General features: G+C 34.3%; 3 protein-coding genes across 3 annotated transcripts; 1 reads left to right on the forward strand and 2 right to left on the reverse strand.

Annotated features, from left to right (window-relative positions):
* On the reverse strand, nucleotides 1-1,652 carry LOC112422002 (uncharacterized). Its single transcript, XM_024784697.1, has 2 exons — nucleotides 1,056-1,652; nucleotides 1-651 (listed from the first exon to the last, which is right to left on the reverse strand). Exons 1-2 carry the CDS (start codon nucleotides 1,650-1,652, stop codon nucleotides 1-3), a joined length of 1,248 nt encoding a protein of 415 aa, XP_024640465.1.
* An 8,494-nt stretch (nucleotides 1,653-10,146) lies between these two features.
* Nucleotides 10,147-13,595, forward strand: LOC11414355 (cytochrome P450 84A1). The gene is made up of 2 exons (XM_003612062.3): nucleotides 10,147-11,241; nucleotides 12,727-13,595. The coding sequence occupies exons 1-2, from the start codon at nucleotides 10,306-10,308 to the stop codon at nucleotides 13,348-13,350; spliced, it is 1,560 nt and encodes a 519-aa protein (XP_003612110.1). The 5' UTR covers nucleotides 10,147-10,305; the 3' UTR covers nucleotides 13,351-13,595.
* Nucleotides 13,596-19,047: 5,452 nt separating this feature from the next.
* LOC11407545 (protein FMP32, mitochondrial) lies at nucleotides 19,048-23,511 on the reverse strand. Its single transcript, XM_003612063.4, has 8 exons — nucleotides 23,330-23,511; nucleotides 22,958-23,247; nucleotides 22,311-22,442; nucleotides 22,076-22,135; nucleotides 19,925-20,001; nucleotides 19,767-19,823; nucleotides 19,592-19,658; nucleotides 19,048-19,499 (listed from the first exon to the last, which is right to left on the reverse strand). Exons 2-8 carry the CDS (start codon nucleotides 23,144-23,146, stop codon nucleotides 19,380-19,382), a joined length of 702 nt encoding a protein of 233 aa, XP_003612111.1. The 5' UTR covers nucleotides 23,147-23,247; nucleotides 23,330-23,511; the 3' UTR covers nucleotides 19,048-19,379.
* Nucleotides 23,512-23,979: the final 468 nt, after the last annotated feature.

Raw genomic sequence — 23,979 nt, forward strand, 5'->3', positions numbered from 1 at the left:
TCAGAGCAGACGCCAAGCAAAAACCACTACCTTCAGAGGAACAGTCTTTTTCCATAGCAATTTCAGCTCCACTGGATTGACAACAGAAAGCTGAGCAGACTGACAGGTGTAAGCACTACGAACAGTGTAAGCATTAAACTTCTCCAATTTCCATATCCAATTGTCCTCTTTGTCAACCTGCAAAATCACATTTTGAAGCAATAAACATTTTTCCCCCAACTGCTCCTCTTCCCATGCAAACAACCTCCGCCTCCACTTCCACGCTTCTCCATTCTCACCCCACCCTAAATGAAACAAGTCAAACACCGACACCCATTTATCCACCGACAACTCAAACAGTCTACTAAATCTTTCCTTAAAGGATACCCCACCCACCCACACATCCGACCAAAAATAAATGTTTTCCCCATTCCCCACTGATCTTTTTACATTAGTACCAAACCACGCCTCACTATGCAAAGTAGCTATGGCACGCCACCAGGCCGAGGCTGTCCTCCCACCGTCTAACAACCTTCCTCCCTCCTCACCGTACCTCGCCACCAACACTCTATACCACAAACTCTCCTTCTCAACTAACACCATCCAAGACCACTTTCCTAGTAAAGCACTATTAAACTCCCTAATTCTCCTTACCCCCAAACCACCAACCTCCTTACTCAAACACACATAATTCCAATCAACCCAAGTTATTTTTTTATGGTCGTCGTTCCCTCCCAAAAAAAAAATTATTTAAAATAGATTCAATAGAGGAGATGATACCTGAGGGAGCCTTGACGAAGGAAAGAGCGTAAACAGGCATAGATGACAGGACATACTTCGACAGAATCAAACGAATACCAAAACATAAATGTTTAGATTTCCAGCCTGACGTTCTAGATTTAAGTCGAGTGATCAGTGGATCCAAAAAAAGACAACCGACGTGCATCACCACCTATAGGCAGCCCCAAATACACAAAAAAGAGATTTCCAACCTTACACTTCAGAACTAACGGCGACTCATTCAACCAAGACGATTGGACATTTACAGCAAACAATTGACTCTTTGTGAAATTTACCTTCAAACCAGATATCTCTTCAAACAACATAAGGACCGCACGCATCGCCCGAACATTGGCCCAAGATTTTTCAGCTATTATTAAAGTATCATCCGCAAATTGTAAGTGTGAGACAACCGTAGTAGCATCGGAACCCACCTTGTACCCATGGAAGAACTGATTAGCCGACATTGACTTCATCAAAATATTGAAACCTTCGGCAGCCAAGAGAAAGAGGAAAGGGGAAAGCGGGTCTCCTTGCCTCAAACCCCTCTTCAAAGGGAACTCGTCTGTTGGGGACCCATTGACCAAAACCGATGCTGTTGTCGTGCCTATACATTCTTTTATCCATTTCCGCCATAAAACTGAGAACCCCATCTTTTGCATTACCTCATCTAAGTAAGTCCAGTCTATGAAATCATAAGCTTTTTCGAAATCCACTTTGAAAAGAAGAAGTTCCCTTTTACATTTCCTGGCATCATCCACAACCTCATTTGCCACCAGAATACCATCTAAAATTTGACGACCCTTGACAAATGCAGACTGATTAACAGAGATAACCGACTCAATAGCAGAACGCATACGATTGGAAAGGACCTTCGCAAGAATTTTGTACATACTACCCACCAAAGATATCGGGCGAAATTCATTCAGACGTTGCGGGCTCTCGACCTTATGAATAAGAGCAATGAAAGTACTATTTATTCATTTGGTAAGCCTCCCATTCCTATGAAACTCCACCAAAAACCGCATCACATCGTCCTAAAGAATGTCCCAAAATTCCTTAATGAAACCAAACGTAATACCATCAGGGCCGGGGCATTTAAAATTATCACAGTCCCACACCGCTACCTTGACCTCCTCCACAGAAAATGGTTTAACCAAGCTCGCACCCTGTCTATGGGACAATGATGGGGATTGAAGGGCTGCCATACTTGGACGCTCAGCAGTACACGCTTGAAAATGAATAAAAAAATGTTTAAAAACCGCCATTCTGACATTAGCAACCCCCTCTGTCAAAACACCGTCAACAAGAAAACAAGTCACTGCATTACCCCGTCGTCTGCTTGACATGATGCCATGAAAAAATTTAGAGTTAGCATCCCCCTCCCGTAACCAAAGAGCCCGAGATTGTTGCCAACATATACTAGCATGGGACCGAGACAAGGAGAACAATTCTTCAGATAAACCGTGGTACTCCTCTAACCCACTCTCCAAAAGGTCTTCCGTCTCACCCTTCAAATCAAAAGATGAAATTTTATCATTCAACGACAAAATTTTTGCAGGTAAATTTCGAGAGTGTCTAAGATGCCAATCTTTCAAAGCTAGGTTAATCAACATGAATTTTTCTTTCAAGACATATCCGCCCCATCCCTCCACCTGAAAGGAATGCCACTGATCTCGAACAAAGTTTTTATAACCAGGAAAATTTTCCCAGCATTTCAACAATCGTAACGGTCTAGGCCCCCAATTTTCCTCATCAACAGACAATATTAACGGGCAATGATCCGGCAACCCTCGTGACGAGGCCAGCTGAAAACAATTAGGCCAAGTCGAGCACCACTTTTCAGATAATAAGAACCGATCGATACGACTCATAGATCTTCCGTCACCTTTATACCACGTAAAACTACGACCTTGAAGAGGTAAATCAATCAGCAAATTACGATCAATAAAATGATTGAGACCTACCAACCCTGTCTGACGCTGGTTTTCTCCCACACTGCGCCTTTCAGACACATTGCGAACCGCATTGAAATCACCACATACACAAACATTCTGATCAGTATAAGTAACCAACTTGTTAGTAATATTGTCCCACAGAGATCGCTGGTGAGAATCTTCACACGATGCATAAATATTGAAAACAACAAACTGCTCATTAGACTTGTAAAAACGACCTGCTATCACCAACACATGCTCAAAAGAAGTAGTGGACCACACTTCCACCTCTGAATTGTCCCAAAGAGTAACCAAACCACCGGAGGCACCCAACGACGTCTGAAAAGAATAACCAACATTTGCATCGCCCCAGATAGAATTACACATTATATCATAAAAAATACCACACTTTGTTTCCTTAATACAAAGAATAAGCGGACACTTCTCCCTCACCAACTGTCTCACCTCCCTCCTCTTCTCATGTCCCCCCAAACCCCGTACATTCCAAGAAATGAGCTTCATTTTACCCACCAACACCCACAAAGACCACCACCCCGACCTCCCTCCACGCCCTCACTTCCTCAACTCACTTCCCTTGCCCATCACCTTATTTATTTTTTCTTCTCACACTAGACAACACATCAAACATATTATTTTTATCCCCTGCAAATTTTATCCCAATCTCCTTCCCTATCCCCCGAACGTCCTCTGTTGTTACACAATCAGTACCATGAAGCACCAACCAGTTCTGCCACTCATTATTAACTGACGACTGAGAAGCACTACGGTCTTTAGCCGGAAGTCTTGCAATATGCCTCATACTTTGTGCCGTATGACGCAGATAACCAACTCCCTTTTGTTTGTTAACATGAGGTCCACTTGTAGATGTAGAATTAAAAGTGACATTTTTATTTGATGTTAAATCACCTCCCTCTCCGACAAGCTTTTGGCTTTTTAAAAAATCCAAACTCCAAGGACCCGAATTTGCTGAACGACCCCTTCCCGAAGGACAAGATGTTGTGCGTTGTATAATTCTCGGACCTCGCAATAACCGATCTCGCCTACTGCCCCCTCCAACAGAAACACTTGCGTCACCATGATTTTCACCTGAAACATTAATAATGGCCAATTTTCCACTATCAACCGATGCACCAGCAACATGAACAGGTTGTTCCCCTTCATTATTGTGTATCGAAGATTTACTTGGTAAGGAAGTGCCCACATTAATTAAAGGAATGGCTGAAACTTCAAATAAATGATTTGGTTCCTTCTCAAAATTAGCGCTAGAACCATTGCCTACATTTTTTTTGTTAGCGCTAGAACCATTGCCTTGAGAAACATTTCTTTTATCAAATGAGTTAGACACACCACCTACATGCCCCTCTTCGTGATAATCCTCTGAAATATGTCTCAAAAATTCATCAACCTCTCGTCGACCATCAAAAGCCTCATGTGATTCAACCATATCAGAATGTGCGTCCTCGCCTAAAGTGAATCCCCATTCCTCAATAATTTTGAAATAAAGAAGCACCCCGTCCACCACAACCTTAGCATAGACATTAATCACGTCCAACGACGACGTTGCAACCAAAACACGTGCATAATCCAACCTGTCCTTATCCAGAGTAAAATTGTCGACTCACATCAAACGACCACAATCAGTTACACAAAGTTTGAAAAATTAAAGTTCCATGCATGAAGTGGCACACCATAAATTCGGACCCACGCTCCTCTTTCACGAACCACTACTTCTCTATTCCACCTTAAAATACTACTAACCTCCCTATTGTCTGAGGAACGCAGCAAAACCTTGTCAGCACCCATCAGAATAATATCAAGTGAATCAAATCCAGCATAAAAAATACAGCGTTGTAAAACCGGTATCGTCTATCCAATCAACACTGTCACCACTAAACCCTTAGAATCCCATAACACATCATCAATTTCAGACCGATACTTTGGAACATACAACTGTTTTGAGTTAACTGCGACATGATCATCCTTCTTTAACACATTGTCTATAATCTCTTCCTCTCTCCCCGCTGCACCTACTACCTTTACCTCCGTTGCTGCCATATTGTTAGTAGCCCCATCATGCTTACTTTTATCACCCTCATGAATTTTACTCCCACATCTTGCACCTTCCCAAATCTATAAAAACTCGCAACTTTGGCTACCACCTTCCAATCTCCAAACCAAACATTGTTAATAGCTCTCAACAACTTCTCTACATCCTTCACCTTCCTATATCTCACAAAACCAAACACACCGCCATTAACATTTCGTTTCCTAGCTAAATACACATCCTCCATAATACCACATACCTCAAAACCTTGACGTAACGAAATATAGGAAATATCGTGTGGCACATTCGTAAAGTAGAAGGAAACAGAATCAGTATGCACATTACCATCGTGAAGATGTTGGTCCTGTGCACGTTGTTGTGAGATAGCCCTATGCTTCCTCCCTAATTGCACGTTTTCAGTCCTTGGAACCTTGGCTAGTCGCGACTGCTCCTTCTGTTCTTGGCTAAAAAGCGTGTGTCCTTCATTCCAGCACTGTCGAACGCCGTCACACATTAACATTGTATCACGTGAGCGACCTGCTCTTGCATATGGGTAATCAGAAAAATTGTCTTGGTCATAAAAATTGTGGAGTGGGTGGGGGTACCTGATAGCTAGCACTACGACGCTCAATTTAGTATGAGATCGAGGAGTGAGAGGTAAAAAGGAATATATCATGTGTGTCTTGAGTTGTGATTCAATGACGTTTATATACATTGAGGGAAAGAGCCGTTGGACTAGTCGTTAAGATACGTTACGATCGGTAGACATCATGTTGAAACTATTGATCTTAATGCGAGTTTATGGTCAGAGGTGTTACAGTTTCATAAGAACCCTAAGCTTCTGACCGTTCTGGGTGTTTGGTCGATGGCTCATAACATCTGATGTGTTTGGTCTTCTCTATAATTGTTTGGTCTGTCCATTATGTTCAGACCAAAGAGCTTTGGACTCTATATAGAGAGGATTTATGATATTTTGACCGGTCGAGAACAACATAAAAAAAAGACATAATATGTACTCAAATACAAAATGATAATTGCTCTTCTCCCATATGTTTTTACTCGTTTCCGTAAAAAAGCCGAACGTAAATTAACTCACGCATGTGCATTTTCAGTGTGAGTTAACTCACATATATGCATTTTTCAGCGTGAGTTAACTCACGTTGAACGAAATAGAGCAAAAACATATGAGAGAAGAGCAATTCTCATATAAAATATCCAAATAAAAAAAAATCCATCATTTTATCAACCGATGAATGTATCATCAATCACCACAACAACAAAATTCAAAAAAGTCCATCAATGCATGAATACAAAAGGGTTTACAAAAATAATAGAGGACAATGCAATTGAAATAGCATAATAATTTGTTTGAATGGAGGAATACTTTAAGGTAATGTAATGTTTTGAGGGAATTCAAATATTTTAGGTGAATTTCATTGTTTGGATAATAATTTAGAGAATTTCAAAAGACACCTAAAAGTTAAGAATTTCAAATTTCTTCTTATAATTTTTCAAATTGACCCCAATAAATTTCCAAAAAATTGCTATAATTGACCCCTAAACTTTTCAAAAATTACAAATTTACTCCTCAAAATTTCCAAAATTATAATTTAACCCCTAAAAATTTCCAGATTTTGCAAATTGACCCTTAATTTTAATTTTCAAATTTGCCGCAAAAAAAATAAAATTGATAAAAGTTGCTAAAAAATGATGACAATGAAATTTTGTATTACTCCATCCAAACAAGAATATTTAGAAATGATAACAATTGAATCATTTAAATTGCCTAAAATTATAAATTCTTCAAAATTTCTCAATTATCTCATCCAAACATACTCTACGAGTTTGAAGAATTGAGGACTTCTAATTGCAAAATGCTTTGCGAGAATCAGAGAGGAGACATAATGGTTTTTTTACGACTAGAGGACAAGATTATTTTTTTACGACTGGATGTAGCAAAAAAAATTCAGTTATTTACTTTTTGTTTGAAGAATTTTTTTTTTGCTACATCCAGTTGTAAAAAAAAAAAAATCTTCAAATAAAAAGTAAATAAATCTGCTGCCACCTAAGCAATAAATCAGCACTACGTATTCATTGTATAACAGGAAAAATAGATAGGCTTATTTTTCTATGACAAAAATATTTTTTGACATTTCTCAAAGACGAAATTTCATCTGACTTTTTAGTTTCGGGACGAAAATTATTCTTTACTCTAACTAATATTCTTAACTCTAATTAATATTGAAAGACAAATGATTACTTGTTCATCTTAATTTTGAGTATAAACATGCAGGTATGAGGTAATTTACCAAACACGACAACGACATCTTTCAGATAGATTAATAATAATTTTTTTTTTTTTGAAGGAAGATAGATTAATAGTATATGACTCCTTTTTCTTCCCTATTCTAATTAGAATTTGATTATTTGTCTGTGCATTGACAAACAAATAGTAATGTAAGTCTATGGTTTTATTTCCGCCCACAAATTTACGTAAGCGAACGACTTATAACGTATGGTACTCAAAACTCAAAAGAAAGACCAAAATTAAGATGTCATCAAAGACAATTAGTGACATAGAAATTAAAGGATTGTTGACAGTTTATATTTTTTTATCAATATTTAATTTTCATGCAAGAATGAATGATGTCTTGATAAGTAAAAGTTAGTTCACTCATGACGGTGAACGATTATTCGTCGCTTTCTATCCCAAGTTATCGCTTGCATGGTGGATCCACTTTTTATGTTTTCATGTTGGTTTCATTTTGTTGCTTTCAATTTTGAATAGATATTTTCACGGGCACGTTATGAGTTATGTGTAGTGATAGAATATAGAAATGGATGATAATAATTTTGGTTTTTGAATGTTTAATGAATTGAATACAATATTATCTTAATGTATTGAAATTTTAAATACTACTATTTGATTATACATTTTATTAGTTCAATACTAACATTAACTCTTATATATGGATTGATACGACAATATGCAAGTACTTGTAAAGAATGATATGTATATTGATGAATTGAAAACGTTAGAAAATATGACACCTAATTTGAGACGAAGAAAGTATCTAAATGTTTTGGTATCAAGATGAAACCTTTGAAATGTTGAAAAACTTGGCTTAAAATTGTGTGATTCGAATCATAATTGAATATGAATGGAATCACTGGTTTAGGAAAGCTGTAGTGTGTGAATCAAATCACATATATGAGGGAATCAATTCCCATAGGCCATATTGAGTTTCCAGAGCTTAACGCTGTCCAATTTCCACTGTTTTGATTTTAAAAGTGTTTTGATGATCAACCAAGATGTCAATGGTCCTAGATCACTTCTAATTCAAAGCAACAAATTTATTAATGATAGTTGTTTATAGGAATTTGTATGTAATTATAATTTTAATGATATTAATTTGTTATTCAAATATTAGTTAAAGGAAAATGCTAACTAATGCCCCGGGGTCCTGAGCAGTTACCCATCTCGCCCACCCTCGGGGGCTGCCATTGGTGGCTAATAATGACAGTTCTCATGCTTTGGCTAGGACATCAATATCTTATGCATCTCGCTGTATTTTTAATTTGAATTTGAATAATACTTCCTCTTGTTATTTACCTGTTGCCTTTATAGAAAAAATTAGTTTCTGATCACTAGTCATTGTCAAAATTTAATACACCAATAAAGCCCTTCGATCTATGTTTCTAGATCGGTTCTTTTGGTTTGGTTTTTTTTTACAGGTTCGTGTAAATATGGTCAGTTTTTAAGATATGGGCAAGAAAACAGACAAAGCAACCTAGAAATCCCTTAAACACAAAAATCCATCTAAACCCAAAAATCAATTTGAACATAGAAGTCACTTAAAGCTAGATCTGATGATTTAAACACAGATAACCCATATCTAAATGATCTTATCACAAAAAAAAAAAAAAACAGAAATCTATTTGAGGAAAATGAAAGAAGACATTTTGAAGAAGAAATAGAAGGAGTATAAATTAACCGTGGTTTTTGACCGAAATAAAATAAAATAAATTTACGTGGTTTGATGAAAATCAAAAAGTCCAAATATCTTATTTGAACTTGTATTAATACTTGCATGACTCATAAGGAGAAAATTATGTTAATCATATTATTAAAATATAATGATAATATCTTTCTCCCCTCTAAATGACCTCTTGAATCTCATTTGGATGGACGCGGCTGAGTTTTTTTTTTCCTAGAGAATAGTCTTTTTTATTTGCTTTATTATGCTTTTCTTTTTGCTCTTTTTTCTTCCCTTTTGCATTGTAACCAAAAAATATTAAAATATAATGATAAAAGAGTTATTATGTTCATATGTTTTGAAACAAAAAGAAAATCTAAATTAATTTATATGAATTAAAAGGAAGTATAAACAACTTGTCAAAAAAACTTGCTACTAATTATACATGTCTATCTATCTTATATCATCATCATCATCATCATTCAAGCTGTATACAAAAGGTTCATTTGATTTTTGTCTCAACTTCTATTGAAATACACGACTCCACGAGAAAGGATACACATTCCTTTTATGGACGGTATACCTCCTACCCATAACATGTGAACAATGTGAGATTTCTCTTTGTAGTAAACAAATATAAGGGTGTCTATAATATGCAGCTCTCAATAATAAATAGATGGATCTTTACTATTTTTAATAACAGAGTCTATCTTTACATTGAATCAATATTAAACGGTATCATATACGGTAAATTCTATGGTACACCCACTATATTTGAGTGTACCGGTACACGCACTCTTTAAATTCATAGTTAAATGAGTTATTTTTTGAAAAAAAAATATACTTTTTTTTATCATTTATAATTATAATAACTAAATCTTATTCATCAAAAGTGTCAACGAAATAATTTTTTATTTTTTAAAATTTTTATCACTCATAATTGAGAACATTCATTATTTTTTAGGATAATATGTAAAAAAGTTACTATGATTCTTATAAACAATTAAATGATGTTTTTTGTTATGAAATGTTGTTCTATAAAATATAAATATTGACAAATAGCTATTTACTACATAAATAATGATCGTTCATTTATAAAATTAAGAAGCAGAAGTACCCGATACACATCATTTTATAATTTTTATAATTGTACATTAGAAGTTCCCATCATATACTACTGTCTAAAGAAATGCATTAAGTTTTGTCCTATTTATTTGATTTTTTTCCTTTCTTTCAATTTCAACTGTTATTTTGATTTTTTGTAACCGGAACGAGTTCATGACATACTGTTACTTATCTCTTCACTTTTATGGTTTTTACATTTTTTTTTTTTTTTTTTTTTTTTTCGGCAATGATTTTCACTTTTATAGATATATAATTAGAAACCTCTACTCCTATTTTTATCTCCCTATCAATGATGATAGCAAAATTGTATATATAAAGGCTCCAATACACTTCGCTCAACTCAGCAACACTCAAATATAGTTGCAAGCAATATCTTGAAACCCAAAAAACTAACGCACATCCACAATCATATAGCTGCATAAATTAACACAAAACCATATATATGGATTCGCTTCTAAAATCTCCAATCATGGAGAACTTGAAGGAAGAACCATTTCTTATGGCAATCATGTTCATCGTACCACTAATACTCTTGTTGGGTTTAGTGTCACGAATCCTCAAAAGACCAAGATATCCACCAGGACCAATAGGGTTACCTATTATAGGTAACATGTTAATGATGGACCAATTAACCCACCGTGGTCTAGCCAACTTAGCCAAAAAATATGGTGGCATCTTTCACCTACGCATGGGATTCCTCCACATGGTAGCTATTTCCGACGCGGATGCCGCACGACAAGTTCTGCAAGTTCAAGACAACATCTTTTCCAACCGGCCAGCAACTGTAGCCATTAAATACCTAACTTACGACCGTGCTGACATGGCGTTTGCTCACTATGGTCCCTTTTGGCGCCAGATGCGAAAACTCTGCGTGATGAAGCTTTTCAGCCGTAAACACGCCGAGTCTTGGCAATCTGTTAGAGACGAGGTTGACTATGCTGTCCGAACTGTTTCAGACAACATAGGCAACCCTGTGAACATTGGAGAACTAGTATTCAACTTAACCAAAAACATTATATATCGAGCGGCTTTCGGGTCGAGCTCGAGAGAAGGACAAGATGAGTTTATTGGAATATTGCAAGAGTTTTCCAAATTGTTTGGAGCTTTTAATATTTCTGATTTTGTACCTTGCTTTGGAGCTATTGATCCTCAAGGGCTTAATGCTAGGCTTGTGAAGGCTCGTAAAGAATTGGATAGTTTCATAGACAAAATCATAGATGAACATGTGCAGAAGAAGAAGAGTGTTGTTGATGAAGAAACGGATATGGTGGATGAGTTGCTTGCTTTCTATAGCGAGGAAGCTAAATTGAATAATGAATCAGATGATTTGAATAATTCTATCAAACTTACCAAGGATAATATCAAAGCCATCATCATGGTATGCGTTCATTTTCAATAATTAGATTAGATATAATCTCATTTTCTTGAAGTTAATACATAACAAGTTTTCTTCTTCTTTTTAGTTCAAAAAAATTAATTGATAACAAGTTTTGGGTATTTGGCCACGGGTAATTTAGGCAATGTGTCTGTGGGTCTCACTAGTCACAACCAAATAAAATCTTCATCTTTTTTGTGCAAAATATGGGCACAAATACATCTGGCCGGCCCCTCCCATTTCCAATAATAATGACTTGGAAAAAGGTATCTATTTTGGGATCCATTTTTTTTTTTTTTATATATAATCATTTTGGGTTCCAAATTGATTTATTTTGGGACTGGATTCTATTAAAAGTGATTCTGTTAAATGCACTAATGTTAAATATTTTGTGAGATTTAATATTACAATCCTATTTAACTTCTTTTTTTACCAAACAATTCTATTTAACTTATAAGTTAGTCCATACAGTTGTATGCAAGAGATATTCATTTCACATAGAAAAAACGTGATTTAAAGTGAGATAGTAATTTTTCACTATTAAAACTCATCACATCTAAGAAAAATTATGCATTTTTATTTTGTTTTGGATGATGAATGATCACATTTTATTCTATGATGTGCAAATTAGACACGAGATGGTTCATTCTCATTTTTTCCGTCACATCAATATTTGTTTCTTTGTTATGATTTTCTTAATTTATAATAGATTCAGCACATTTTTTTTAATGTGTATCTATTATATTTTGCTATTATGTCATCTTATTTTATTAATTTTTAAAATATCTTTATTTTTTTATGGAAAATATATTATAGATAGAAAAAGAAAGTTATAAGTACTGAAAGTACTCTTTGGTAAAAAAAAAAAAAGTACTGAAAGTACTCAACAAGATCAAAAATTAAATCTGACAATAACTAGAACCAGATACTATCGTACAATATCCTAATAATTATCAATGTGGTGAAATGTGACTAAAAGTTATGTAAAAACTTTTTACTTGTCTCACAATTTACTTAGGATCTCACAATTTACTTAGGACATGGAAATATATTTTAATTTAAATCTTTCTTCGCATAATTTTGATATGTCAAAAGCTATTTTAGATGTCTAGTTCTTGAATTTATTTTACGATTTTCTGTAATTATATAATCATAGAAAATACAATGCTATGGATTTCTATATAAGTATAGAGTTTAATGATGTGAATGGTATATATCGAAGCCAAAAAAAACATCTTTTTCAGTAAAACATGTGATTGTTTTTTGGACCGGGTTTGGAATCAAAAACCACCAACCATACAATGACATGGCGATTGTATTTCCTGTGGTTTGAGTTGGTAAATGGTGTCGTTTCTCAATCCATGTCCACATTTTCTTATTTTACACTCAATATTAAATTTCTAGTCGAAAACTTAACACTAGATTTTATTTTGTTGAAACTTGAAGATGGTAATAAATAAACTAAATAAATTGTCATTTTCATAACAGGACGTGATGTTTGGAGGAACGGAAACGGTAGCATCAGCAATTGAATGGGCCATGGCAGAGTTAATGAAAAGCCCAGAAGACCTAAAGAAAGTCCAACAAGAGCTAGCAGAAGTTGTGGGCCTGAGCCGACAGGTCGAAGAGTCCGATTTTGAGAAACTAACTTATCTGAAATGCGCTCTTAAGGAAACCCTACGTCTTCACCCACCAATTCCATTGCTTCTTCACGAAACTGCGGAAGAAGCAACAGTTAATGGTTATTTCATTCCAAAGCAAGCGCGTGTGATGATAAACGCATGGGCTATTGGAAGAGATGCAAATTGTTGGGAGGAACCTCAGAGTTTTAAGCCGTCACGGTTTTTGAAACCAGGTGTGCCCGATTTCAAAGGAAGTAATTTTGAGTTTATTCCATTTGGGTCAGGACGTAGATCCTGTCCCGGTATGCAGTTGGGTTTGTACGCGCTTGATTTGGCGGTAGCTCATTTACTTCATTGCTTCACTTGGGAGTTGCCAGATGGAATGAAGCCAAGTGAGATGGATATGAGTGATGTATTTGGACTCACTGCTCCAAGAGCGAGTCGACTCGTTGCTATCCCTACTAAGCGTGTCTTGTGTCCTCTGGATTAGAAAGAAAAAGATCAAGAAAAAAAAATGGAATTGAGTTTTCTATTTTGGGTTTTCTTCTTTTATTATTATTCTATTAGACAATAAGCATAAGTGTTTTGTGATGATAAAATAAGACACGTAACAAGCACGTGAGTGTGTAAAAGAATTGGAATTTTCTTCACTTTTCTTGATGTAAGCTTCTATTTTCAAATATTATAATGTATTATACTATCCTATAAGAAACAATTCATTGTATATTTCGTTCTTGACTTATGATGATCAATTACTTACTCTGTCTCACCGGACTATTTGCACTTTTTAGTTTCTAGGTGAGGCCTATTCTATCTTTGAAAAATTATCGATAATTCACTCAACAACAAATAAAAATTACATATGTAAATTTGCAAGTCGCACCTAAAAACCAATTTTTACTCTTCATTTGTAAATTTATCTAAGTGGCTAACTTTCATTGTTTGTTGAGCAAAATACTAATTTTTTTATCTTATTGATCTATACTTTTCACATTATTTGCTTATATTTTTTTTAACATGAAAAAACCCAAATATCTTTTAATGACTTAGATTCTCTCATGAAAATGAATTATTTCAATTGACACCGATACAATAATGAAATTTAGAATTTTACAAAGAGCAATGTTATATATCCTGAGAAAACCACTCGGGAAATTTCACAAAGAGTACGTGTCGATATTTAGAGTCATGTGTAGTGTAGCATACATGCGGTTGTTTTAAGTAGGAATTGGACGGAAAACATAGACAGATGGCCAATGTGAATGATTTCAGGCTAATTTCGCTAAAAAGAATTCGCTGAAATTAGCATTATTGTTTTACAAAATAGTAAAATCTAGAACATGTGGATTTTAATGCGAAAAGTGGAAGGAAAAAAGTTAAGGATGACATTTAAAATACATGAAAAAATACGAAAGAAAAAAAAAAAAAAAAAAAAAGAAAGAGAGAATCCAATCCTTTGCGTACTTCCCTAGTCAACATAAAAAATGAGAGTGGATAAGGGAGAAATGAGAAGGTGATTAGAAGAGGTAGAGAAATGATAAATTGAAAAGTGTTTTGTTAAGATGAGTTTGTATGAGTCAATCCAACCCAAAATTCATTCTTGTCCAATCTTATTTAACCAATAAAACATCGTGTTTTTTTTTTTTTTTTTGAGTAATAATAAAACATCGTGTTTGTTTGGGTTTAGAAACAAACATTTAGGTCTAAAGAATTGGTCGATCAAATATTAGGGCTGAATTATGGTTAATATATTTAACCAAGTTATATGTCTCTATAACTTGTATATTCAACTATAAAACATATTATATTGGTTAATATATTACATGCATTGACCAAATATGTTATAGTTTGAGTTGTAAAACAACATGTTATGGTTTGAAGACATTTTAGTTGACCTATAAGCGATCCTTTTAACAAATTTATATTTAAATAATAAACCTGACTTGACTTAAATCCGTATAAGCAACGAAAATTCAAGAAAAGAGAATTGGGTCTTTGTTAATAATATGATGAACAAATGCATAAAACAACCAAATCATACAACATTAATTAGCCCGACTAATAAAAGTCATCTAAAAAAACGGCAAGCCTATTTTATTTTTTCCTTCATTTCTAGGTTGCGTTGCGTCTCCATTATAAATTGGATGTGTTCAAGATGATTGACTTTAGGGTGAAACATACATCACAAACATAAAGTCCCAATATTAAATGCCACTAATATGACTAGATCATGCAACAGAATTGGCAATGGTTCATTGGCAAATTACCATTTTCTGGAAACTCAATGGTGCTGTTCTCAAACCAAACAAAACTCTGAATCAAACCAAAAATGGATATTACAATTTTATTTTATTTTTAATATTATTTCATTTAATTTAATCTCTTAAAATGAAAAGGATAGGCTAATGAATGATTAGACAGATGAAAAATGGCTAATTCGCTTAAAGGTCCAGTATCATATCGTTAAGCCATGAATTCAACATTAAATAATAAAAAGAGTAAAAAAATTATTGAAGAAAAACTAAACTTTGTAAAGTTTAGTTTAGGTCGTTGAATGACTTAAGAGGTTTTTTAAATGATTTGTGGCCTAACTTTTAAACTAAATAACATTCTAAAATAGACTAGGTCTTCTCTATTTAAGAAAAAAGTTTAGTCTAATCTGTCGTAGGTTAGGTCTTTGTTGACCCATATAGGCCGGTCTGACTTATTCTCATCCTAATTGTGATGTTCTTTTGAATAGTTTTGTTTTCAAGGACAAACAACGTTAGAGTGTCTTTGGATGAGGAATGTTCTAGGGGAATGTAATGTTTTCTATTGTTTAGATAATAATTTGAAGAATTTCCAAAATGATGGAAATTTATGAAGTATTTTATTCAAGTTAAATTTAGAGAATTTTAAATGACACCTAAAAGTTAAGAATTTCAAAATTCTTCATTGTTATAGTTTTCCAAATTTTGCATTTTGGTCCTAAAATTTTCCACAAATTTAAATTTGACCCCAATAAATTTCCAAAAATTGTAAATTGACCCCTCAAATATTTTAAAAATTTGACCCTAAAAAATTAAAATTTATAAAAGTTGGCCAAAAATGATGATAACAATTTTTTTTATTACTCCATCCAAACAAAAGTATTGAAAAATGAGAGTAATTTAATTGAATCATTTAAATTGCTTAGAATATAAAATTCTTTAAAAAAATTCAATTAGCTCATCCAAACACACTCTTCAAGACTAATCGTTTGCTACTCAACTCGATTTTACTTGGCACACATGAGGCATGCCCCCTATGCTAGTAGGAAACAAGAATGATGTGGACCGACCAAGTGTTTCTTTGCAAATCATATTGAAATTTTTATAAACTTACAAAGTGAGCATGGTCCAATATTGTGCAACCCTAGTATCTACCCCCAACTATATCATTTACAAGCTGTTTGAATTTGCCTCAATACAATTTGACAAATCATCCTTGTTGTTGTTACTTGTCTTCTTCATGTGGATCTCACACCATCCGTGTTACGACTTTTTACACACTTATTAATGTATTTTTTGTATGTTTTCTCATTCTCCTCAAACATTATATTTCCTTGTTTTCAGTCCATTGAAAAGGATCGTTATCAAGGAATATAAAATTCCACATTTTCTCTTTAATTAAATCTAGAAAGTTCATATATTTTTGTTGTTTCTTTCATTCAAACACAAAGTATATTCCACGTGTATTATATATTTATTAAACACAAATGTATGTAACTAAATTGGTGTGGTCCGGATAGTGAGCAAATTTGGCTCTTTGAACATGAGGTATAAATTTGATCTCTAACTCATGTATATAAAAAAAAAATCATAATTTACAAGACCTAAGAAAACGATACTTCCTCTAAAAATATCATCATAAACGTTAGGACATTGTATTTCCCTCTAACAACCGTTTACTTAATTATGAAAAATTACAGAATAGATCTAATTGGTAAAATCCACACACACATATTTCAAATTTATAAAAACTTAGCAAATTTAGTAATTTTTGTTTTTGGACCTACCAACAACTACCAAATATAGCAGTAAGCTAATATTTTCAACATGTCTTTTTAAAACAATTAAATGCATTGATGGTGACAAAGAGTCGATGGACCCATTTTACCACCCTTAGATGGCTTGCTCTTGCAGACACTGCTAATTGGCACTGTCAAACAAATGCGGCGGCAACGTTCCACACCTACATAAATGCTCATCCACGTTTCAAATTGTGAATTGTTTTGATAATTTCACACAAATTCATTAAAATGGTTAATTTTGTATAGTAAAAAAAGAAATTACGAGTGATTTTAAAAAATTATCTTTCATTAATGATATTGAAAAGAGAAATTAAAAGAATTGAAAGAAGAGTGTCATGGAAAAAGATGTCGGTTCGTAAAAATCATGGTGGTATGAGCTTTAAAGATCCTACTATTTTCAATGTGGCAATGCTTGGTAAACAGCGTTGGAAGTTTCAAACAGATCATACTAGCCTTGTAGCTCGGTTGTTTAAGGCACATTATTTTCCTAATACCGATTTTATAGGGTCAAGGCTTGGGCACAATCCGAGCTATGTGCGGAGAAGCATATTTAGCGTGAAGATGGTTGTGAAAAAAGGGACGAGATGGCAAATAGGAACAAGTGTGAATAACCATGGTTAAAAGACAAATTGTTTTTTAAAAACTGATAGCCCTATTTACGCATCTTTCGCTCATGTGAAGGTGAAAGATGATATCCTTAAACAATCCTCCAGGGTATGGAATGCTCATTTAATTTACAATCTTTTTTTATCAAAATACTTCCCAACTGATTTTGAATACACATTTACAATCTCTGGTTAATGAAGATAAGTTGATTTGGAAGGCTGAAAAGAATGGTAACTATTCGGTGTGTAGTGCCTATAGAATATGTGTAAGTGAAATTGCTAATAATTCTCATTTGCATATACCATGTCGTTGAAATTTAGTTTGGAAACTCAAAGTCCTACCTAAGATAAAAAAAAAAAAAAAATCTTATTTGGCGTGTGTGCAGTGGTAGTTTCCCAACACGAGCATGCCTAAGCATTAGAGGGATGCATTGTCCAACATATTGTGTTGTATGTGGAAGTAACTATTAGATAACATTCATGTTCTCTTGGAATTGATAGAGTTCTTCGCCAAAATTATAATATAGAAGCAGTGATCTTTACCCTTATGCACCAGCTCAATCTGAGCTAAAGTGATGGGAAAAGCCAGCAACCGACCGTTACAAATGCAATATTGATGCTTCGTTTTCTTCATCCCCGAACATAGTAGGAATTGGGATGTGTATTCGTGATGATGCAGAAGACTTTGTTCTTGCAAAAACTGCTTGATTTTCTCCTCTATGTGATGTTGACATATGGAAAATTGTTGGTTTTCATACGGCTCGGGAGTAGACATCAAACCTTCAACTTGATAATATGGATTTTGTTTTAGACTCTAAGAAGGTTGTGGATGCTTTTAGAAAAGGTGTTTCAAAATAGTTTTTAAAACTCTCATGTCGAGTTTAATAGAAGACAGATTAATGAGATTGCTCACAAGTTGGAACAGATAGCCCCATCTAATATTAGGTCCCACACTTAGGATTATGTACTTTTATGTGTTTGAGTTGCTTCCTTAATGAGATGCATTGAATTGCTTCCTTAAAAAAATAAGAATTGAAAGAAGATCATAAAAAATATTATCAGTATTGTAGATTGACTTACAATATGACTTTTTTTTGCGCAAATTGACTTTTTTTTTTTAAGAATTTTGCAAATCGACTTATAATTTGGAATTGAGGAAGTACTCTCGCTAGCTGCATTATGCTCAAGTACAACATTTATTTAAGTGTCCTTTAAAAAAAAATCTTTTAAGTGGTTGCGCAAATAGTACAAAGAAGATACGAACATCACTAATAATATAGATGAGTGTTATTTGAACAACCAATTTGGTGACAACTTATTTGACAATCATGCTTTACAAAGAAAAAAGTGGTATTGACACGGAAACCATAACAATGGAGAGATAAAGTAAAAAATAATGTGAGTATGAGAGAGAAAGTTGTTGCAAAAATTGTCACTAAATGGATGTTCAAATATCATTTCTCTAATAGATAAGCGTACTTGTAAGCTTTTCTCAGAAAACCACATCAACCGGTGGAGTAAAAAAACAACAAGCACAGACAAATCCAATGTGTATAATTATAGTTATAATTATAATCGTTACATAGTTACATACAAATTGTGCAAGTAATCACAAGCAACAGCAAGGCAAGTAAATGAGTTGGCTTTGTGTGTAATAAAAAAAAAAAAAAAATTAAGAAAAATAATATGTAAAGAATATGGGCTTGAAAAAAAAAAGGCCCATTTGAAGTCTAATGGGAAACCACTTCAGCTCCAGCACTTCCATGCAATTGTTTCTCTTACAGAACATACAACATCTTCCAAACAGCTTCTCTAGTTTCCTTAACTTCAATTTTGTCAGTGTTAATCTGAATACATTGTGTTTTACATCAAGATACGAAGAACGGCGAGGCCAACAGCAGATATTGAAACAAGTGTTCCTATGCAGTACTTTATCACATCATATTTGGCTGCTTCCAGCTGAGCCCTTAAAGCATGGATTTCCTGAACATTGTATTAATATAAAAGAAAATCAAAATGACAAGGAATACTAATTACTAGGAAACTATAACTGTACACTACACTAATTTGCTTACTCTATCAAGTTTGTTAGTCAGGTTGTTAGTTTCAGCATTCTGATTCGTTAGCTCTTCCCTTATCCTCCTGCACTTATGGTCTAACATTAATAATCATTGTGGAAAATATGATACTGCAATTGAAACATCAAGTTCTGTAATGCTTGACACTTGGTTTTTCAGTCGTAATTCTTACCCCCTTTCAAGGTTCAAATCCAACCGCTGTCCAGCCGTGACTTTATCTATCTCATACCTACACCACAACCCAGAACAAGGCACCATAAAGATTATTACCTGAAAAATGAAACTGGTAGTTGATAAAGGAAAGTCAATGAAATCAAGGTAAACCAAGACCTCAATTCACTACGCATCTTCTCTATATCATTTTTAAGCTTCTCAGTCTCGTGCTGGAGCAGAGAAAAGTGGTGTCCCTGCATTATAATATTTTCATTATATGACCGCATCAGGCAAACAAAAGTCAAACTCAATTCAATAATGCACCGAGGAAAAATTATAAGGACAACAAAGGAAAACAAGGAATGACGAAAAAATAGAAAAAAGAAACAAAGTAACTCCAGCAAAAAGATGGATCCCTGCGTAATGTCCTAAATCTTGCAACCAATACCAACCAAACTTATTTACGAGAATATATACATATTTTCCATCACATGATTGCATCAGCAACCCAGGCGGATAATTTCAAGAACAAATACACCTTAGTTTGAAGATCACAAGTCATCTATTAGCATACGAAATTCTAAAGACCAGAGAGAACCATTCCAATAAAGGACAAATATTAACACACACATTTAAATATCATCTCCTTTTTCCATTTCTTTTCATACAATCTGGTTTTACAAATATCAGATATTAGCATACTTTCCTCCAGAATTAATATCACTCTTTGCGCCAGCCTTATGCATAAGTAACACCAATATCAAAAGGCATCAACCGAGGAAAAACTATGCATGCCAGTGACAACATCATGACAAACAATACAAGAGCAGCCGTACAATAAAAGAAAGGGAAGGAAAGAAAGAAAAATGGAAAAGTGTCAAAATATTAAAAGTGGGGAAAAGGTGAAGATAACTAAGTGCTCCGCTCAAACATTTTGACTTTGTTGAATGAGTTAATTACTTTAGAGAACTTGTCCAAACAACAGAATTAGAATGTTTTATTGCAGTACAAAACAGTGACAAAGAATGTCTACTTGGCATTTACCTAGTAAAAACATGAGAAGCATGATGCACTTAATTCCTAATGTGTAGCATACCAACAAGTAGATGTAATGAAGCCTCAAGTTGGTAGAAAGATCTAGTTCAAATTGATTTTATTTTGTGTCCCCTTTCTTAGGTTTTCCTCAGCTGTAACAGAAATTTAGAAGTGGGAATAGCATTGAACTATGGTTGGATACTTGGCTTGGTACATGTAACTTCCAATCTTTGTTTCCAAGGTTGTTCCAACTATCTGAAAATAAGGAGGCCTTAATTATTGACATGGGAGAGTGGAAGGATGATGTATTGTGTCGGTTTTGGAGATGGAGAATATCCACTCTAGCATGGGAAGAAGACTTGGTCAGTGAACTAGGCACCCTGGTTGCTGTCATTTATTCCTCTGAAGGTGAAAAGGACTATTGGATTTGGAAGGAGGATAGTTTACAAAATATTTTGTTCGTTCCGCTTATGTGTTTCTGAAAATCATTGCACTCTGCCCTCTTTGATTTCTGCTGATACAATTTTTAAAAACTGAAAATTTTTGACTTCTTTGAAAGTCTTGATGTTTGATTTTAGGCAGGTTGCCCACAAGGGCCGCTCTCTCTAAGAGAGGTGTAGTTAATTCTGCAGGGGCTTCTAGCGTATTCTGTAATTCTAGCGAAGTGAATATTAATCAGTTATTTATTTCTTGTTCCGGATCTCACCATATTTGGATAAATATATGCCTAGCTTTTTTCATTCTATATGCCTTCCTCTGATTTGGAATTGTACCCAGGCAGCTAATTGCAGGAAAAAAAAAATCAAGGAGATCTTTTAACTAATTAACTGCATTTGGCACGCTGCAGTATTGTCTCTATTTGGTTGCTGAGGAAAAATATTGTCTTCAACGATGGTAGGTTTGACATTTTTGCCATTTTGGACTTGATCAAAGTCGGGATGTGGTTTTAGTTATATTTTTCTGATTGGTGTATAAATCCAATCTCTTCTATTTCCTTGTGTTCTTAGGTGCTGGACTTGTGTTGTAAAAGGTTGGATTACCATTACTCCTTGCACTCACATTTTTCATTCGCATTCTTTGCTAATAAAAAACAAGTAGATATAAGAACGTTTATTTGTTATATTCGTGTGCCTATGTCTACAACGCTAGTAAAGCAAAATTTGTAGTAGTTGCAGTTCATATATATGCACAAGTTCTTTTCATTCAACCTATAAAATTTCATTACCATATCATCCACATGCACGTAAGTCATCAAAGTCCACATATAACACTACTTTTGCAATTAATGAATACCTGGGAGCTCTGCACTTCTGTTTTGAATTTGGACAGGTTGGCTTCTTGTTGCATCTCAGTCTTAAGACAAAAGCAAGAACCAAAAGAGCTAACATTAGTACGTAACTTCCTTCAAAAAAACATTAGTACATAACTTTTTGCATCACGGTTGCAAAAGCAATAAAACTTGAAATAGAGCAGCACAATGAAAATCCCACATTCCTGGAATTGTAAATAAGTTTCAAAAGGGCATTACCCTCTGCATTTCTTCTTTTGATACCAATGACCGAGATACATTCTCCAAGCTATCATTCAACACCTCAGTTATAGCACCAGTTATTGCCTCAGCTTGCTTTAAAGGCACTCCTTGTCCCTCAAGCCTCTTAACCTACACAACAACAAAGGGTGCAAAAATTAAGCCTTTCTTCATAACTATTCCAAGGGAATAAAGAATTTGGATTCCTTGCAGTCAGAAGATCCCACATCCATGCAGCCGAGACATTAGTGGCCTTTTGGTCAAAGATAGGATGATCCAAAAAAATGCAGATTTTAATTTATAATTCAAAATGCCGAGTTTGAATATGGATCATCTAATCTTAATCAAACAGCCACGTATGTCCTGACAGCGTGGATGCAGGGGAGCCCGGGTCCACAAATGAAATGGCAGTGTTTTAAAAATTAAAACCAAACCGGAGAGTTCAACCGGTTAAACCTTGAGCATGTCTTTACCACAGTTCATTTACTTTAGCAGTTTGACTGCGGTTTAAGGCGGTTGAAATTGAATATGACCCAGAGGTTTCGCTGGTTCGTTGTTCGGTTCAATTGTTAAAACATTGGATTAAGAAACATGAAAAGTAAACAAAAAAATAATTAAAAATAGTATAAAAGAGGAATGTGAATTACAAGGGCTAATGTATCAACAAGAAACAACCGTTGTCCATTTGATTTACCAAAGCCAGAAAAATACATAGAACCCAAAATTGAAGGCGTAAATTTGGAAGCTCCGATTCCATAGCCAGCAAATCCAGTTAAACCAACCCCGGAATTAGTCCTCAATCTCCCCAACCGCCGGCAAGCCGCCACGGCGGCCATTTGATTCCAAAAAACCAAACTTTATTGCAACCCAAAAATTCCTCCAACAATTTGAAATCAATGATCACAGAAATTTTATAGCTGCAGTAGCAGCAACAATTCTAGCAAAGAACAACATAATCATTAACAAGAAAATTAATGAATTAAAATATCTATATTGATAGGAAAATCAAAGAAGATTACCTGAATGGGAGGAGGATTAAGGAGGAGAGATTATTTGTGAAGCATGAAATTGGGATTAGGGAAGTAATTGGTGGGAATTAGGAAAGGGATTACGCGGTTTATTGGTTGATTCTTAGTTCATTCTATTTTTTGAATAAAAAAAAAAAAAAAAAAATGAGATAGAAAGATTATAGATAGATAGATAGATACCATTACGATTACGACACGCTTTTGTTTTGTTGGTCCCAAACATAGAGCCAATGGCCATGTGGGAATTCTTTTATTCATGTTTTTTTATTCCAAGGATATGTTTGGTTTTGTTTTTTAACTTAAAAATAAGCTTCATTCAACCTCTAAAATAAAGATAGTCCAAGCAAATTAAGTAATTAACCATGAGTTGGAAAATGCCACATCCCCATTTTGAGATCATTTGTGATTGAGAAAGATAAAATCATGTTAATCATACACATAAACATTTCACAAACGGATGGAAAGTTTATGAACAAAAAATCAAACTAATTTCTTTCACGTGGACAATGGTAAAGGAAAATGTGAAATTCAGTTTTTAATCTGATTCATTGAAAAATACAAAAGTCGGTCATTAATCTCATTGATTTATTAAAAAAAAAAATGTTGGTATTTGCTTATATGGACTAGATGTGATTTTGGAC

This window comes from Medicago truncatula, chromosome 5, assembly GCF_003473485.1.
Source record: "Medicago truncatula cultivar Jemalong A17 chromosome 5, MtrunA17r5.0-ANR, whole genome shotgun sequence".
Classification (NCBI taxonomy): Eukaryota; Viridiplantae; Streptophyta; class Magnoliopsida; order Fabales; family Fabaceae; genus Medicago; species Medicago truncatula.

What these genes read in the sequence shown, in the direction of transcription:
- LOC112422002 (XM_024784697.1), bottom strand. Translation starts at nt 1,652, where the DNA reads ATGTACAAAATTCTTGCGAAGGTCCTTTCCAATCGTATGCGTTCTGCT. An exon ending in AAGAGATATCTGGTTTGAAG is followed by an intron (nt 652 to 1,055) that starts GTAAATTTCACA and finishes TGTTTGAGTAAG; the next exon opens with GAGGTTGGTGGTTTGGGGGT.
- LOC11414355 (XM_003612062.3), top strand. Translation starts at nt 10,306, where the DNA reads ATGGATTCGCTTCTAAAATCTCCAATCATGGAGAACTTGAAGGAAGAA. An exon ending in ATATCAAAGCCATCATCATG is followed by an intron (nt 11,242 to 12,726) that starts GTATGCGTTCAT and finishes TTTTCATAACAG; the next exon opens with GACGTGATGTTTGGAGGAAC.
- LOC11407545 (XM_003612063.4), bottom strand. Translation starts at nt 23,146, where the DNA reads ATGGCCGCCGTGGCGGCTTGCCGGCGGTTGGGGAGATTGAGGACTAAT. An exon ending in CAGAAGTGCAGAGCTCCCAG is followed by an intron (nt 20,002 to 22,075) that starts GTATTCATTAAT and finishes ATTATAATGCAG; the next exon opens with GGACACCACTTTTCTCTGCT. An exon ending in TGACTAACAAACTTGATAGA is followed by an intron (nt 19,500 to 19,591) that starts GTAAGCAAATTA and finishes TACAATGTTCAG; the next exon opens with GAAATCCATGCTTTAAGGGC.